This window comes from Corapipo altera, unplaced genomic scaffold (genome assembly GCF_003945725.1).
Source record: "Corapipo altera isolate COAL_440 unplaced genomic scaffold, ASM394572v1 55, whole genome shotgun sequence".
Lineage (NCBI taxonomy): Eukaryota > Metazoa > Chordata > Aves > Passeriformes > Pipridae > Corapipo > Corapipo altera.
Window position 1 is genome coordinate 10925207 of NW_020884882.1, and position 19154 is coordinate 10944360.

The 19154-nt window shown below is 50.5% G+C and overlaps 1 protein-coding gene across 6 annotated transcripts in view; it reads right to left on the reverse strand.

The window, feature by feature from the left end:
- Positions 1-511: 511 nt before the first annotated feature.
- Positions 512-19154, reverse strand: part of PRICKLE2 (prickle planar cell polarity protein 2) — a 104226-nt gene continuing 85583 nt past the window's right edge. For all 6 annotated transcript variants that reach the window (XM_027640639.1, XM_027640644.1, XM_027640642.1 and 3 more), the window contains 5 exons: positions 18168-18305; positions 17318-17521; positions 15471-15657; positions 12274-13137; positions 512-2395 (listed from right to left, as the gene is read on the reverse strand). In XM_027640639.1, coding sequence (XP_027496440.1) covers positions 1527-2395; positions 12274-13137; positions 15471-15657; positions 17318-17521; positions 18168-18305 — 2262 coding nt within the window. In that variant the 3' untranslated portion in view covers positions 512-1526. The remainder of the gene's footprint in view (positions 2396-12273; positions 13138-15470; positions 15658-17317; positions 17522-18167; positions 18306-19154) is intronic.

The following is a 19154-nucleotide window of genomic DNA, read 5'->3' on the forward strand; positions in this document are numbered from 1 at the left end:
CAGCCCTCCTGTGGCTCAAAGCCCAGCCTTATCTTAACACCCTCAGGCGCTAACCCGCATCTTTGGGTGTCAAGAGCCCCTTTTGCAAACCTGCTCCTTTCTGGGAAGCACCCGGACAACCTTTCATTGGCTTGCAACTGGGACATGCTGGGATGGCAGAGCCCCAATGGATTAAAGCACACAGAGAACAAACTCACATCCACCATAATACAACACAGCTGAGCCCTATTTATAGACCCTCTGCCATGGTGAGGGCTGTCCTGGCTCTGTGGCAGGGGAGGAGCCCCCCTGGGGGTCAAGCCCCCTGGCCCCACATGGCCCCAGAGGGGGGGGGGGCATCTCACCAGACAGGATGGGGCCCACGGGGAGCAGTTTGCAGGTGTTCTCATATGTGTTAGGCAGTAGGCAATACTGAGACTTCCACTTGGTAATGAACAGCAGTTAACATAACCCAGGAGACTAGAGCACCATAAGACAAGTCTATATTCAAAACAACGTCATGCTGACATCACACAATTGCACCATTTACACTTTATTTACTCCAAATAATAGTTCAATGTTTAGTAACTTCAGCGTTCTCTACAGAGGTGTGAAATTCCTTCTCCAGCTTTGGTCATTTACAATGTTGCAGACATTTGGTAGTTTTGTTCTTTCCTGTTTAATAACAATTAAAAAAAAAAAAAGTCCCTTTTGCAGCTGTCAGGGTTCCTGTATCTGACTGGTGGAGCATACCTGTGAATAACAGGCGTGAGCAGATTTCAAAATGCCACTGAGGCCTCATCAAGACCTAATGAATCAGAAAATGCTCTCCTTATTGACCAGGATCAAAACAAATTAACAGAAAAGAGAGTTAAAACAAAAAACCCTAAACTTCAAAAACCAATGACAACTCAATTCTCACTGATATACTTAAAGAATTTGGTGATGAAATGGAAAGGGGGATCCAAAGTACTGTTTGGTTAGCTCTGGCTGAAAACAATTCTGAACGTGCATGCATTTTCCCAGTGACTCCTAAGATATAGAAATTACTCTGATATTACAAAATACAAAAATATTTTCTCCAAACTGTCATTTACATCGCATTTACAACAACCATGGAAATAACTTAGGTTCCCACACTGTCTGAGAGACAAATCACCTACCAACATGGCTAATGGAAAACAAAAACATGGTGGAAAGCAAAAGCTACCGGCAAACTGATGCTGAGAGTCAACAGTGGCAACCAAAACGTACGGACAAACAGAGCTCAAAGGGGTGGCAGTATCTGGGAGAAGGAGGAGAAACTACTGGGTAAATATTACAGACTAAAGTGAACTTTTTAAATTTTTTTCTCCAAAGTAAGATGTGCAAAATATATTCACCGTGCCCAGGATTATGACTATTTATAGAAGCCAGTCTACAACCTTCTTACAAATCCCCACTCTTCGGGCCTTTTTTTTGTTACAATAAAAGCACTTACATGATCTAAAACAGTGCAAGATTGTGAGTTAATTTACATTCTCCCAAGGTGCCTGGCAAGGATGCCATTAGGATATGATACAGTTTTTGCTCTTCTGTCTTTTCCGGCTGTGCAACTGTCCCCTGGCACCCACCGTGGAAGACTTGGGCATGCTGTACGAGCCGTACTTGTGCAGGAGCTCCTCGCTGGTCACGTACCGGAGGCGGGTGGGCTGGGGAATGGGCTCCCCGAGGAAATAGCCCTCGTTGTCGGACTCCGAAGAGGAGGAGCAGGTGGAGCACCAGTCGTATTCAGCGAAGTAGGGCCCCCACCTCTCGCCCAAGTGGTTCTGCAAGGCGAGATCCGACACCGTCCGGGGACAGTGGCCGTAGACGTCCCTGCGGGGACCCTGCTCCACCGTCTCTCTGCAGCTCCTCTGGTGCATGAACGGGTCGTAGTCGTCCCTGGCTCGGAGTGAGGGTCTCTCCTTCAGCCGGTAGCACTGCTCGCTGGCCAGGTGCAGGGCGTTATCCGATCGGGAACGCCGAGACCGCCGGGGCCGGTGTGGGCGGTAGTGCCGGTCGTCATCCCGCAGGGTAGTTCGCCGGCGCGTGCGCTCACTCATGGGGGCATGTCTGGGCACTTCCTGCACCCCCAGGTTGCCCCCGGGCACCCCACTGCCATAGTCAAAGCTCTGGTGCATGCGCCCCGGCAGTGGCCGCTCTCGGTAGCCGAGGGGGCTGGCGAGGTCGTGCAGGGTGGGCTCCATGTCCTGGTACTGCTGTGCTGACAGCAGGCTGCGGACGGACTCAGCGCTTCGGAACTGCATGGAGGAGTTCAGGGTCCCCATGTTGCTCATCTTCTCCGAGACGTTCATACCTGAGTCTTTGCTCAGGTCAGGCATGGAGAACCTGGAGAGATGCTCCTGGCGCTTGGCTCCACCATCTGCTGAGAGGCCTTTGCAGGGAAAGGGCAAAGGAAGGAAAAAAGAGAGTTAAGATGGAGAATTTTCTATCAGTGGAGGGTGGAGGCTGGTTTTGGCCCAAGGCTTTTGCTTTAAAAAATAACTCAGTGGTTTCTATGCTGTCCTGAAGAGCCCTTTCAAGAGGAGGATTTTTATTTTTTTTTAAAGAGCAGGCAGTTCCTCCTTTGGGGAAATCACACCAATTTAAGGTGTTTTGTGTTGGACTCCAAGTTGCTTTTCACGACTTCCTTTCCCATATGTCTACACTGTCTGCTACTTGATAGGAATAACCAGCGATGCCAGGGAGAAATCATGCGTCAGAGGTAACCTGAGGCCTCCTGCATGCCAAGATAACTGGGGTGCCATGATCCAGCACCCACACCTTGTGCTTGGAGGACTGAACAACGTCGGGGCAAATGAAAACAGGGCCACTGACTAATTCAGGCTTGTCACCATGCTGCACTGCACAGATCCCCAAATGACACCCGAAGGTACAGCCTTGGCCACGTGCATGCAGTCGGGTTTCCCAGGAGACAAGGAAACACCCTGGGACAAGAGAGTCTTCTATAGCTCCCTGTAAGCAGCAGGACAGCTGGAGGATCAGGCTATCCCTACAGATATCCAGGGAGCTGTGCATGGGCAGCAGCCAGGAACATCAGCTCCAGCTTGCAGAGCTGGCCTGCCTGGGAAGGTGACCCACTGGGTCACTCTGATGTGACAACAAGCCCTGAGCTCCTACAAGGTGCTTTCCTCCAGCCCAGAAAGCCTTCACCAGGCAGCAGGGAAGCAGGGTGTCTCCTCAGCACCTGCCCATCAAGAAGAAACAATGCACCCCACACTGCCTAGTCCTTGTCCTGTTTTATGGGTGTTTCCTGACTATTTTCTATTTCCCCATTGGCTTGACGAGTGGCAGCAGTCGGTGCTTGCACTGCAGGCTCAGGACAACATGTTTCGCAAGTTATTTCAAAGGAAATCCATTTCATCCCAAATCAAACGCAGAGTGTTTGCTTTGGCTCTCTTTTCCCTGTCCCTCTCTGACAGCCTCCCGGTGCAGACCCAACGCGCAGAGCTGTGCATGCACCATCAGCAGGATTTCCAGCATGACGCACTGCCTTTATGCAATCACCAAGAATTTATGACTTTGTAAATTAATTAAAAAAAATAGCAACCCAGCCCAGAGTTCAAGAACAAACCTCCTCTTCCCTTAACAAAAGCTGTCTGCATTTCATCGACAGCTCGGCTCCTTTGGCATTAGCCGCTGCTGCCAAACCTGAACGAGAACATGGGCTGCTGTCACTAACCCCACTCATGAGCTGCTTCAGGGTTTCTCTGGATTCAGCCTTAAAAAAATCAACAGATCCCGCAAAGCTGGACAAAGTTTTCCAAACCCTCCCCTCGGTGGCACTAGGGAGAACTCTGACTGGCTCTCACATGGTTTGGTTTTGCTCCCCGAGTCCCAGTGGTACAACCACTTCTCCCTGAACCTCTGCTTTTCTGCTCTAAATGGGGATGTTTCTGGAGTTTATGATTACAGAGGAAGGTAAAGTGAAGGTGATCCCTGAATGCTGCAGGAAAAGGGAGAGGCTGGATTAAAAAAAAAGGGAAAAGGCATGTTTTGTTTCAAAAAGGACACACTTTTCAAGCCAGGCTCATGCCTTTTTTTTTTTCCCCTAACCCACGCTGATCTTGAGTGAGCAAACCCAATCCTGACCACTGCCCTTTAAAAACAGTTCTGGATGGGCTCCCTGTACCCTTCAAAGTCCTGCCCACCCATGCTCCCCACTCCCACTATGGGAGTGAATGATTCCTGGCATGTTTCTCCTCCCTGCTGGAGACGCGATCTTCTGTCCCTCCTGTGTCACTGTGGAGGAGCCCAGCAACCCCCAGTGAGGGAAAATTAACTTGGTAACATCCACAAGGACCTCCTGCAAAGCCAGAGCAACAGTGGGATTGCAGGCAGAGCTGATCCCAACGAGAATCACGGTGGCCTTAATCAGACCTGTCAGACAATAGCTGACACTGAAGAAAATGACCTCTTGGTGACATTTATGCAGCTCCTCATTAAGAGAACGGGCACAGTTCCACAATAAGAACAAGCTATGGCAGTGCTGGGCAGGAATGCAGATCCAGCAGCACAGGATGCTTCTGTGGCATCAGCAGGTTGATTTTGGCAGCACTGTTTAAAAGGGATTGACCTCATCCCACTCACAGGGGTATGGGGTGAGCTGGTGCTTTGCCCCCAGCGCCAGCCGCATTGGGTGGTACGGCTGCTCCTCACAGACATCTCCCTCCTCCAATGCTGCATCCAGCAAAAAACAAAACTGAGCATCTGGGGAGAGGCTCTGGAGACACGGAGAGAGCAAAACAATATTTTTAAATTAAACAAGACACATCTGCTTCTCCACATCACGGGCAGGAATGCTGTGGTCGAGATCAAGCAAGACGACCAGCAGTGAAACCTGTTTGTTTCTGCCAAGAGTAAAGCAAGCTGTGGTAAGCAGGGTGCTGCAGCTTGGAAAAGGCAGAGACAGCACTTCACCAGTTTAGTTCGTGCAGGATAGGGGTTTCCAGCCCCTAACACACACCTCCAGCAGACACCATGAATGCTTTAGTCTTTTCCCCTTGGAATTGCTGGTCAGCACAGGGCAGCGAGTTCAAATAAGGAGCCTGCAATACACACATGGCTCAGGCTCAGAGCGTGAGGTTTAATCAGGGAATGTTTCTGGCTCTTCATCCAGACAGCCTGATTATAATTAAGCACACACGTTTTAAGATCTTGAATTGCTGGGAAAATGTTGTTTCTAAGAGGAATCCTGCACAGAGCACGTCTACCACCATCATCGCCAGCACACAGAAGCTGGGGCGTGATGGAACCCATTCTTGGGAGGCTGCAGCAAAGCAAAGCCACCCTGACATCCAGTGGCTTCATTTCTCCATAACCCAGAGTGGGAAAGGCTCCTTGCTGAGGGTCAAATGCATCTTCCCAGGCAGACTGGGCAGGTTGTACGTGCACATGCCTTTTTTTGGGAACAACAGTACAAAGTGACCCAGCAAGCACCGCGTCCAGGAGAGGGAAATTTTATTTCATCTGCTCATCGTGACAGTGAAGGATTCATTCTGCTCATTGAGGAGCAAAGATGCGCTTTTCCAGTTTTGCTGAAGGCACTAAGAGCTCTGCATAGTTCTTACGATGCCCAGAGCAGGTACCAGGTTGAGGATGCAAGTTAAAATCCTCATGGAACACAAAGGTGCCTCCAGGCTGAGTATTACATTTATGCCAGTGTCAAGCATCATGAGTGGGGTTAGGCCCACATTAGTCTTTCTAAGCTCCCGAAATGATCCTGTCACTCCCTATGGAGCAACAAAGGCTCAGCAAAGCATAGTGGGAGCAAGCCAGGAGAGCTCCGATATGACCGCAGTGAGTTCAGGGGACAGTAATAACCATTTGTCTAAAAAAAATTCATCTAGAAAATATAACCTGGGGATAAAGTTTGAAAGAGCAGGGATTGTTTAGTCTAGAAGAGAGAAGGCTGAAGGGGATATAATAACAGCCTTCAAATATGGAAAAAAATGCTTGCAAAGAGGAGGGAATACATTAATTCTCCAGGTCTGCTGACTCCTGCAAGGAAAATTTCAGCTTGGATAAGAAGAAAACTCTCCCTGTGTAATCACAGTAGAAGGTGGCTGGGGCAGGCTCCAGCACTGGAGGGTTTCCCTGGCACCTAAAGGCCAGGGATGCCCAGGCACACACAGGGCAGCTCCAAGTCCCCGCTCCCACATGGCCCTGGAGAGCACAAAGGTGTCTCCTGAGGTTATCTGCCATTCCAGAGCTACACTTCTGCACGAGGCCCCATCTTCTTGAGTTACCAATATTTATTTACAGCCGCTGCAGCTCCCTCTTAATGAAGTGTTTCATCTGGGAACACAGCTAATAACCCGAGCAAGCCCCAACCTGGAAGAAAAAGCACGTGAGGGGAGACCCCACCACACAGCCCTGACTTTTTTCTAACAAGGAAACCTGAGAATCTGTTTCCCAAGGCCATCCAGGGGACCAGAAGCCCCGCTCTGGGCCTGTGGCACGGGATGGTTGCTATCACATCACAAGGCCATTACCGGGGTGCAAAACCAGGGGCAACGTGCTGATCCCACCAAAATTTCCTGCTGCAAAACGACACTCCGAGACACTGAGCGCATCCATCACCTGCTGCCCCAGAGGCCCTTGCACTGTAAGAGGAGAGATGGCACCTGCTGCCCGCACAGTGCACCAGCCAGTGGCCGCCCCACGGCCCGATCGGTGCCAGCACCGCGGCGCACGTGGACACAGCAGGTTTTTTTTTGCTGCCTCTCTCTGCTGTGTGGGGCTGCCAGGCTCAATATTTCACCCCGGAGCCATGGAAACGCACGCCTTTCGGATGAGCACAAGCGAGAGCTGCAGCTCGTCCGCGGGCGTTCGATACAGAACCCGAGCTGGTTGCAGCGCCGGGAACACAAAGCAGGCTTCTGGTTAATGTTCAAGGTTTGCTGAGAACACGCTGCACAATCCCCTCTGAAGTCCCTCCCCACCCCTATTAAGAACGATGTTTATCCCATAAACATTGCCAAGGGAAATAACACCCGAATAAGCAAAGTGACAGCACAAAGATATCCCTCGTGAGCATCACCTCTGCAACCTTGCCACAACAAAGCACTCAGAGGCGCTTAAACCCCACTGTGTGCTTTGCTAAACTGGGGCTGCAAGTTGCATTAATTATGAATTATTAAACCACGGCAAATGACAGCAGAGAGGCCGCAGAGAGTGCGTAGGCTGGGTGTGAGGCTGGGAATGGAGCCCCTCGTGAGGGGAAGCAGCTCCCAGCCCCCATTAAATCAAACTCCCCACGAAGCTGGGCTAACACAGGGTGAGCCAGCATCCCACTGCAGAGAGAGCATCAGCTGCTTCACCCCGGTAGGGGAATGCAAAATGCCCTGACTTAGGATATTGCAAACAAACAGGGCTGTGCTGACGCTTGCTTCTTGCCTTTACATTTATCACAGTGTACACATATACCTGTGCATTGCAGCCCTCACCACCTGAGCCCCACAGAGGTGCCTGCCAGCACCAAAATCTGGCACCCAGCCCAGATAGCCAGTGTTTAAATGCAGATATAGAGGCACAGGAGGAGACAGCACAGCATCTCTTGTGTCCAGCCCCCTGTGTCAGAGCCTTCTCTCCCACAGCATCAGGCAGGCACATCCTCAAACCGGGTTTATTTCAAGGTCAGTCCCAAGAACTAAAAAGGAACTTAAGGAGAAACAGCCTGCCCAGAGCTTTGTTTATAGCTCAGCCCCATCTCACTTTTGAGCGACCTCAGGGCATGCAGAAATAAAGCAGAACCCTTATGTAACTGGAAATTGTGGAAACTAAACGATTTGGGGGAAAGCAGAGCACTCACCAAGTGGGTCGCGGTGTGCCCCCATTTGCCACCCATGGGTGTCAGGGTGTATTTCCCACCTGATCAGTCCTTCTCTCAGAGAGTGCTGCTTGGGAAAGGGGTTGGATTTTAACCCAAAAGCCTCCCTGTAACCTCCTCATTACCATCCTCAGCTCCTGAGATGAAGCAGGACGGCCAACACGCTGGGTTGGGGATGATGTGCCATTGCTTACCCTGACAACATAGTACATTCTGGGTCTCTGGTTTGGTTGTTAGTTTACATGCTTTGCACACAGTCCATGTGTGACACTGAAGGGGTGAAGCCATGCACATGGTTGATCCTGCAGCACCCACATCAAACCTCCCACAGGCTAAGCAGCAAGAGGCGAGTAAGGGGGAGAAGAAACACTCCTGACAGTTTTTACAGTGTTTTGGCATTGGCCCTTTGGGATGGAAAACCTCTATCTTCACATGAGTTTCGAAATTATCTGGCTTAGATTGTGGAGTGCTATACCCGGGTCTCAAAATTGCACGAAATCCTCCCAGGGATCTCATCTTCCGACTTGGAAGCAGTTTTGCGCTGCCCGTGTCTGGGGGAAAGAGAGTGAAAAGAACATGTTGGAGAGCTGGAAGCCTCCTTTTTTTCTCAGAAAAAGCCAGGAACAGTAAATGTGTCATCTTCTGGCTTGTCTAACTCAGCTGGAGCACCGGGGGCATCTGCCCTCTCCAGCCCACAGGAGAGAGGAGCCTCCACAGGATGCAGTGCTGCTGAGGACATGGGGATGGGGACCACTCTTCGGACCCCTCACACCTCACTGCCATCCTTGAGGGTGTTCAGGAGCTGCTCCCATGCCCTCAGTGCAGGAGAGACTGGATCAATGAATGTTTCTCCTGAAAATATAACCCTGTCCCTGAGGAACATGGCTTGTTCTCCCCCTCACCTGTCCTGCAGCTTTCAGCTCCTCCTCAAGCAGAGAAAGAAGAGGGACTGGAGAAGACGATGCTGTCAGGTCACTACAATTCAGACATGCAGGGATCAGCCCTGACCCACGTGCATATTCATATGTCCTTTCTCTCCATTTGCTGGGTATATCACAACTGTTGTCTAGTCCTGGAAAAACGAACTAATTGGGGCTTTTGAGTATCTCATAACACTGATGGCAGGAGCAACGTGTGCCATACAAGTGAAATGACATTTCACCCTGTAACAGCACTGCTGTTTAACATTTTTTTAAACTGGATTTATGACTGTGACAGATGAGGCTGTTCCCTTCACCCAAACTCATCTTCTCAAGGAATCCTTTGAAATCTATTTCTCCTTTGCACACAACAGTGTCACCATTCAATGACACTTCTACCTCCAAAGCGCTCCTGCTCTCTGCAAGGGGCCCACAGAGACTGTTCTAAGAGAATAACATTTTGCCTCTCCATCTAATGGCCATGTTGGGCAAGAGGAGGACCCAGTCTCCAAACTGTAGTGGATCAAAGTCTGTTGTAGCCTTCAGCTGATGGCAGAAAAGGGATTTTCAAACAGAAACGTGAAGGGGAAGGAGAAATGCCCTCCACCAGCAGGAAATTCTGCCCTTTACCACTGGATGTGTTTAAATCACATCAGCACTTGTGGCAATTACATAAGCACGAATCAGAGCACAGCGGAGACACTCCCACCTAATTCAAATCCCAAAACAGAGCACAAGGAGGGTCACAGCCACCTCTGCCACTACTGTGTCTGCTGGTGCACTAATGCCCACAGTGACAGCAGAGCATGTGCCCAGGATTAACATGGTGTCTCACCTTTTTACTAATCCATGACGAATTGGCTTTAAAGTGATTAATAGAGCCTTTTGGGTAAGGTAGAAACCTGAGGTCTTGCAGGAGATTGGGGTCACGTAGATCTTGGCCTACACAATGGCTGACCCCAAAATATTATAGGGAACAGCATCTGCTCACAGCAGGCAGCCTTCCGGCCAAAGGACAGGGATTACCGCTGCACACCCCATAAGTTATCTGCATTTACTGACGTCTCCAGCTAATTAGTAGTTAAAGTCATAATAGAAACATCACAGCAAAATCTGCTGCCAGGGAGGGACCAGCTTTTAACATGTGCTCTGCAGGTCAGGGACTGTTTGCCCTTCAGCTCCCTATAAAAACCAGAACGTTTTCAGCAATGCCATAAAACCTTAGATGGATGCAGTGTTAATTATTTCTCTTTATAAGGTGGAGCAACTGTGCAGCATCGGTAGCTCAAAGGGACCTCATATGTGGATGCCTGGGAGGTTCTGGCAAAGCAGAGCTGGGGAATGTGGGGTGGAGGGAAGAGGGTGAGCCAGACCCCCAGGCTGTGTTGGGAGGAGCTCTGCAGGGTGCCTGCTGGGCAGCTTGCTTGGCCCCAGAGGGGATGGCAGGGATGGGAAAAGCCAGGCAGTGGGGTGGTGTGCCCTGACACCACCTGCCCAAAAACCTGCTCTCCCTCAGGTCACCAAGTCTCTGTGTCCTCAAAATGCTGCCAATTAAATTGGATGATAATTTTGTCCTCCATAACTGCAGACATGGCCCTGGGGTAGCTGCCTGTTGCTGCTGCAGTGCCCCTAGCTCAGCTGAGCCAGCTCCCAGAGCAAGGAAAATTATTAGAACCTTACACATTAATAAAAATGTTATCACCTCACTCTGCAGAGGAACAGTGGTGTACACTTGCTGCAAGCCCCATCATGCTGAGCATCTGCTCCAGAAAGCAGGAAAGCAGTGAAATGTTAAGGCAGGCCTGTAAGGAAACTCATACTTTGGGGCTCTGTATGGAGGATGGGTGCCTTTGGGAGGTCTCCCTCTCAGCATTCTTAAAAGAGGTTTCTAAAATGAAAGACAGAATGATTTTCACTCCAATACGAAGGCCCTGTCATATTTCCTGCCTCTTGACCTGTATCCCCAATAACTTGTTACACTTCAGCTCCAAAGCACGCAACAACCCCTACGCTGCTCAGGGACTACTCATCCGAGCCTGGTGTTGCTCAAGACTCTTTGTACAGATGGGGTTTACGCAATACGAGTTTTTAGGAACACAAGAGGCTTTGGAAACGTGGAGCTTTGCTTAGGGAAATCTTGTTTCAGAGAGCGATTCTCAACTCCCTTGCCATTTCACATCTACTCCTCTGAGTATATTTGAGGCTGTTTGAGCAAAACCCTTCCCAGTTCATTAGCTTCTCTCCCCCATTTTGCTCCTTGCTGGATAAGGAGATCCTGGCTGAACAGAGAGATCATTTCACATATTGCCATGGGGCTGGCAGCTTCCCTAAACAAACACACCAAATCCCAGGAGCGGGTGAGGAGACAAGAGTGTAGCAGAGCAAACCTGTCCATCCAGGCAGGGCAGAGCCCAGAGCTCGGGTTCAGCCGGGCTCAGCTCTCCATGGGCCCAGCGATCCTCGCTGGCACATCCCCACCACCCAGTGCCAGCACACTGTGGGGGATCCTCGGGACTGGGTACCAAACACCCCACAGGCCATTCACTGCCAGTGACAAGGACTCTGTTTTGCAGGGGTTCGGGTGCAGGACCTGCCCAAATCCAAGCACGGCTCAGCTGGAACAGAGAAAAGCCAGGGGAGCTGCAAAGAAGCAGCAAGGCAGCACCTCTGGTGAGCAAACCAGGCTCACTATTCTCTTTCCTGAGAAGTTTTCTCTGCTGAGGGACTCAGAAGCAAGGATAGTTGTGCCACATGAGTGGAGCAGAGCAAGCTGCAGGAAGGACTGAGACTGCCCAGTGCCAGCTGTGGACCAGAGCCCCACACAGACACGTCCGTGCACACACCCCCATCCCTACAGCCACAAATGAAACCCAAACATGTTTGGGGTGAGAGGTCTGAGAAATATGACCCTGGGATGCTCTCCTGAGAAACAGGCTCAGCCTGGTGGGACAAGCATCTTGCCAGGCTTTTCCCTGCAGTTTTTACTGAGTGACTGGGGAAGAGGAATTAAAGAGCTGTGCACAGAGGGGGAGGAATTTAACTAGTCATGTGCTTCAGGATGGCATAACACTCAAAAGGGGTTAACTGGGCCTATTTCAAAGCATTTAAAAATATTTTTAGCCTGCAAGGGCAGCTGACAACAGTCCTTCAAGCGCCAAAGCCTGGAATCCGCCTCTGTGTTAGCAACTGGCCTTGATTTTACTCCTCTCTTCACAAAAGGGAGGATTAAAGAGCTTGAAAACACTTGTTTTGAGCTGCACAGGAAGGCCAGCCATCCATAAAGCCCAGCATTTGGTAAACAAGCAAGCAAAGGGAGAGGGGCTGCCAGGCACACAGGGGCCAGGCAAGCAAGCCCATGTCACTGAGCCATGGTCCCCAAGCTGTTGGTCACCCTTGTATGAGAAGACACCTCCTATGGCACTGACCCAGAGCACCAGGGACTCAATCACATGGAGGGCATCCTGGGGTGGTCTATGTGTGGCAGGAGCAGGGGTGACATACCTGTTGCATTGGAGAGTGCAAGGGACTCCATGGAGCCCCGGGGAGTCTGCTCGGTGGGCGTCAGGTCCTCTGTGAACTTGAGGGCATTGATGGGGTGACGGGTGCGGCACTGTGGGGTCGGCATCCCACCTTCCTCTTCCTCCTCGTACTTGGGGACTTTGACACTTCCTCTGGCTTCAGGGAAGCTCTGGTTGGACATGTCACTGTAGCTCTCCTGTGAGCGAAGCCTCCCCGAGTAGTAGTCCTCTCTGCAGTCCTGGATGAAGCTGCCACCGTGGCTCTTCATTGCCAGCGAGGAGCTCCTCTTTGGGTTGCTGAAATGTTTTGCCCATAAATCTGGCTGCGAGCCTGGGACCTGGCTGGGGTTATAGGAGGTCCTTATGTTGCACTGGCTGAGAAGCTGCAAGGGGGTTTGGGACTGACTTTGCTCCATCTTGCCACCGTAGTGATAGAGCTCGTCCCGGCTCCTCCACAAGTGGTCCCTGTTGAGGCTTGGTGTCTGGCTGGCCAGGCTCAGCAGATCCATCTGCAGGGACAGCGGGTCCACATCGGTGGAGAGACGGTTGGAGGTGACCTGCAGCTGGTTGCACGGGCTGCGTGCCCCCTCCTCGCCTTTGCCCTTGTTCTTGCCGATCTTGGCGCTGCGGCGGGACTCCTTGGCTCGCGCGCTCTGGAAAGCCGAGTCGGAGGAGTCGGAGCCATTGGGGTCATCGCCAATGCTGCAGGCCCTGGAGCAGAAGATCTGACCCTGCTTGGGCAGGAAGGGCCGTCCCAGCAGGGACTTCTTGCACTGGGCACAGCAGAAGCAGGTCTCGGTGGCGTGCCAGTGCTGGCCATCGTATGTCATCTGGCCCTGGTCGATACCTTGAGGAGGAAGATGCACAGTGTCAATGTCACTTAACACTGCACAACATCTGCATCAAGGTCAGGTTGGATGGGGTTTTGTGCAACCTGGTCTAGTGGAAGGTGCCCCTGCCCATGGTGGGGGGTTGGAACAAGATGATCTTTAAGGTCTCTTCCAACCTTAAGCATTTCATGACTCTATAATCCCCTGTGAGTGACATGCACCTGGTCTCAGTCTCAAAAGTCCTTTTTCAGGGTTTCTCCAACGCATGAAACTAATCCCATTTCTAATTCCTCCCAGTTCTAATTCCAGGCCTTTGCTTGGGAGTTACTCAATGTTAGGAAAGGCAGCAGAACCATGCCTCAAGCTATTTTGAATTAAATGGGGATATTTCCGATCATAAAGTAAAGGAATGCAAGAAGTTCTCCATAAAGTCCTTGAAGTCAAAGCAATAATATGCTGCCTATTTAAAAAAACAAAAAGCCTCTAACTGAACCATAATGAGGAATTTGTGCTGCCCTGGTTAAGCACGTAACAGAGCAGATGACATCCCTGTCCCTTGCTGCTGCTGCAGCCCCATCCCAATTTTATTTTGTCTTCTGGAGCCCCTTCTCCAAAATGGAATGGAAAAGCTGGCCCCAGGGGTCAAACACACACCCTTGCCTTGCACCCAGATGCATTTCCTGGGTTGCTTCACCAGCCCGCCTTGGGCTCAGTAAGGGAATTGATGCAGACAGTCTGTCCCCCACCAGCAAAACCCCAGGGGGTACACGTCTGCACACTGCTCTCAGTCAGAGCCGTGAGCAAAGCTCCTGAGGTTTCAATTATAACATCTATCCACTTGTTTAAACTGCTGTTCATGGCAAAAACCCTTGTTACCTGAGAAACTGCCATGCACAGCGTGGGCTGGCCAGGAGGGCGGGTGCTGCACCCCCTGTGTGCACAGCATGTGCTCACACACCCGCCGCGGCCGTGTCGCTGGGGGGCTGAGTGCTGCCAGATAACTTATAAATGAGCAGTATGTTAATGGTCTGTTTTATTCCAGCCTAAATTAGGTTTGGTGTAATCAGGTTTTTTCTCCCCTTGTAAAGAGCAAAATGCTTTTATACAGACTGGAGTGTTACACTTGTGGGCAATTAAGAGACAAGACGGTGGGTGGGATCCTATCGGCTCCTTTTCCACTGCCCAAAGCCATCTTGCAGAGGAAGGAGCGCAGCCTCCTTTCTCTATCCTCACCTACCCAACCCAAGCCTTATAAGCACATGCTTACCTCTGATTTACGGGGCTCTTAAGCACAGCACTTAATGACTGCTACGAGCAACTTGTAGCAAAACGGTTGCAGACCCTCCTTTGCTAGAAATGTGCAAATATGCACCAAAACAGGGATTTTACCCTGAAAACCTAACAGTCAGCAGGCTCCAGCCAGCTGGTCAGACTGAAGATCAGCAGATGGGGAAGCACAAGAGAAGGGAGCGTGTGAGAAGCATTAACAGCTGCTTCTTCACCGCTCTGCAGCTGAGCTTTCGGGAAGGATGTGCTGCAGGTCACAGCAAACGCATCCTCCCAAGTGCTTCACTGAAGCCCTGACTTTCCCCTCCCTGTGCCATCTGGCCAGTGCACAAGAGCAAAATGTTTGGTTTTAATTTCCCTGCAGCCCATGAAATATTTGAACACGTGAGCTCACCTCTATGGGCAAAGGGAGAGCTGCCTGCATGCTCACAAGCAAGTGCTCAGCCAAGTGGCAAAGGGGATTGGGGAGAGCAGCAAGGTGCTTCCCACCCCACCCGGCTGGGGGACAGCATATCCCCCTGAATAAAGTGCATTTTAAATCACTGTTCTAGAAACACAGATGGACCCTGATGCGTTATTTCTTTCTGTCTGAGAACACCTATCTGCGGGGTTGATTTAAAAAGGCAAACAGAAACAATAATGGTGCCTAATGAACAAGCACCTTTTCTGACAGTGATCTTTTGGCAAGCTTGGATGGGAAAAATCTGTGTTGAAGAGCCAGCCTGTTCACAGGAAAATGAGATTTAAAGGAAAAAAAGCGTGCATTATATTAGGCCAGGGAAGGCTTTCACCACTAGCTGCCACAGCTCCTGAGGTACCCTCTGATAATCCTCCCCTCTCTGACTAAAGAAAGGGATAAACAGTGGTTTAACCAAACAAATCACTGTGCCACCTCCTTGGTGGGATGGGAGAGGGGCACAAGAGGCTGGAGCAGACTCCAGCCACAGGCAGTCCTGCCCGCAGCCCCACAGTGTTGTAGAAGTCTTAAAGCAACAGCTCCTGCCAGAAACAACCCCCCAGGCAGAGGTTTGCCCCGCTGCCCTCCGGCACTGCCGGCACGTACCGATGTGCTGGGCGCAGGTGTCGCAGTACTCGGCGTAGAGGGACTCGAAGCAGCTGCAGCAGTAGGGCCTGCCATCCTTCATGATGTACCGCTGCCCCCCCAGCACCGTCTCACACTCAAAGCAGCAGAAGTGCTTCATGTGCCAGTGCCGCCCTTCAGCTTCTGTGCACTCATCGGCAAAAATGATCTGAGGGGAAAACAGAAACGTGGAGCAGAGTTGGTCAGAAAGGGGTCCTGGGACACAGACACCAACCTTTGTGCCTCCGGCCCATGCGTGGCAGCTGTTCCCGTTTGTTCATACAACCTCCAAGTTTTACAGTTAGCCACCCCAGTCCAGCGTGAGAAATTCCCATGGTTTGGCTTGTGGCAGGGGCATCCATCCTTTCATAGGAAAATCCATTAAAATGCAAATACCTCAGGAGGGAGTTATTGCCCGGACTGCAAAGCGTTAAGGCAGAGCTGCAGTAACGTGCTCGAAGCTCATCCATCAGCTGACGGGGTCGATCAGGGTAATAAACACGCTTATACACAACCTATCGATCTGGTGGACTTCTGAAGAACAGAGCAGCCACTTACTGGAACACATTTACCCATCTCTGAAACAGGGACCTGAGCACAAAGGATAAGCAAAAGCACAAGGAGAAGTGGCAGCTCTACGGGAGAGAGAGAAGACAGAGCTACCTGGCTCCTCACAGTCGCCAGTACCCTACCCTGTGTGCTTATCAAGGTGATTGCAGTCATTATACTAGTGGGGAAACTGAGGCACAGGGCACTGTTAAGGGTGAGCTGGTGAAGCAGCCATTTAAAATATTTTCAGCAGATGCTTTCTTGCTGTCTCTGTTTCGCATCCCCATTCCATCTCAACTCCCAAGCCAAGTCAAGGGACCAAGAAGCCCTGGCTCTGTTCCCTGGTTCTCTGCCCTGTCACAAGGCACACTAAAAGCTTTTCACCTGCAGATCCTCTTAGCATTGGATGTTTCAGGAGAAGAAAAGCGTGTTAAAGGAGTTGAATGAAAGACTTAAACAAGAATTTGCAGGGATAAAAAGTATGTGAAGAAAAATTACCCAGCCTAAGCCACAAAGAAATAGGGCCAATTGAATGGTTAGAGGTTGTTTTTCACTGGTAATGCTACAAATTTAATTGGATACATACGTCAATGCTCTTCAGATATGAAGTGCATATAGCCTTGGATATTTACTATTACACGCTTGCAAAGATAGAACGTGGTATTTTATAGTACAGATGGTTTTCTGCACTATGGTTTTTGTAACTTTAAAAACCAGAACAATTTCCTTCACCAGCCTTTTAAACAGAGATTGACACTTGAGAAATGCTCAGAGACGACTCTGTATGGTTTTCTATATCAGTTTTGTATTCCATTTGTTCAGCTTCCTATAGCCTGTTAATCGCCTCTCTTGAAGCCTATTTCAGCTTAGTGTGTATACTTAGACACGACTGACTGTAGGAAACACAGCACTCATCCCACCAGAGGCTTTTGGGAAAATAGAGGAGAAAGGAGGACTACCACACCCACCTGGGCTAAAATCACAGCATGGGGGCTGTGCTCCTACTGGAAACAGAGGAACCCCCCAGCTCCCTACGTGTAGACAAGGACCTATCTCTGAACAGTCCTAGGCAAAATGCAACAAAGAATACCTGAAACCTCAGGAAAAGCTTGGCTGAACCTTTGGCAAAGCCAAGCCACCATATTTTGTGTGCATGCCTCCATGTAGAGGTCAGGGTGCATGGAGGGGAAAATGCCATCCAGTGAGCAAGGGGAATCCTCTTGTGCCACCCCCACAGGCAGCAGCATCAGTGGCAGATGATGGGGTGAGCTGGCTCTTACCTCATCACACGCGGCACAGCGGGGCTTGAGGCACTCGGCGTGGTGCCTGCCACAGTAGATCTTCCCATCTTGGTAGAAGTAGATCAGGTCAACCAGCAGCTCATTGCAGACGCTGCAGATGAAGCAGGGAGGGTGCCAGCAAACGCCGTGTCCCGCTCGCGAGGCGAAGACGGCCATGTCCCCTCCGTTGATCTGGCCGCCGCACTGTCGGAAAAGCTGGTGACTAACGGGGGGTGTGGGTGAACCCACTGCCAACCATCACCAACCAGTTGCTCTCACAACCACCCCCCGCAGAGTGCCAGGAGCTGAAGTGACTACTCCACATCAAATATTGCAGGTGCTCTTGAAACATGTCCTGACAGACCCCAGTGCTCGTACCTGGTGGGGTCACGGGCGGGCGCTTCTCCCGCGAGCTTCATAAAATCATAGAATGGTTTGGGCTGGAAGGGATCTTAAAGATCACCTAGTTCCAACCTCTCCTGCCATGGGCAAGGACACCTTCCACTGGACTAGGATCAAGCCCTGTCCAATCTGGTCTTGAATACTTCCAGGGACAGGGCAGCCACAGCTTCTCTGGGTAACCTGTGCCAGAGCCCCATGACCTTCACAGTAAAGAATTTCTTTCTAATATTTAATCTAAACCTACCCTCTGTTAGTTTAAAGCCATTCTCCCTGTGATACGGAAAGTCTCTCTCTAGCTCTCTTGTAGCCCCTTTAGGTACTGGAAAGGGCTCTAAGGTCTCCCTGGAGCCTTTTCTTCTCCAGACTGAACAAGCCCAAGTCTCTCAGCCTGTCTTCACAGGAGAGGTGCTTCACTGATTCAAGTGCCAGTTCATCAGCTGCTACCCACCTGCTCACAGATGGCTCCTGTCATAGTTACAGGGAACGGCCGAACATTGCCTCTCCCTAAATTTTCCCTCTTCCTTTGGTTGCTGAAGAGTTTGAGCTCCCTCTTCTCCTCCTCATCTAATGAATTGCAATAGCGGACCTAAAAAACACAAGTGATGCTCAGTGTTAGGAGTGTTCCTGGCTCCCCAGACAGCGAGCTGCAGTCCCATAGGCCCTGCAAACCTCTGCATGGGGGCTATGCAAACTCTGCCCTTGGCTCAGGGGACACTGGAGAAATGCAGGTGTCTGGGCTTCGGTCATCTGGGGTTTGGTCAGAATTTCAAGAGGCTGAGATGAGAAGAAAGGGCAAGAGAAAGGTTGCTCTTCGGCTGCTCAGTTTGCAGAAATGTCTTAAAAGTTAGATTCTCAGAGTCCTACCCAGACCAGCAATTGGATTGATGGTTTTCCTGCTTTCTCCACCAGACTCCTGTAGCAGAGGTCTTCAAAACATTTCACTGGTATTTCCAGAGCACAGCCCCTTTTCCCTGTGCAAATGATGGAGTTTCAGTGATTTGTGAACTATTCTTCCAGCACAGGGTCAAGTCTGCACATTTCCAAAACCTTTGCATTGGAAGGTAATAAGTAAAATAAACTGATACAATGAATGATGTCATCTCCCCAAAGCTTATAAAACTCTGAATTTTTCTGGGCTATTTTCATCCTGCAGGCTTAGCTCTTGGCTGGTTGCACCTCAATGGAGAGTACCAGTGGAGAGTCAAGGCAGCCACGTGTAGTACCAATGCCCAATCCAGCCTCCAGTACGCAGGAGAGCAGATTCAGGGAGCCGAGTAGGGTTATTCATGTGAGCAACCAACACACCTTGAGTGTTCAAAGGAGCAAAACTGAGCACGAGGGGAACTTGGATGCAAAATCTGCCAATTTACAGAAAATACACACAGACGTGTGTCTAACTTGCAGCAACATGGGTTGCAGTAGCACCATTTGTGCA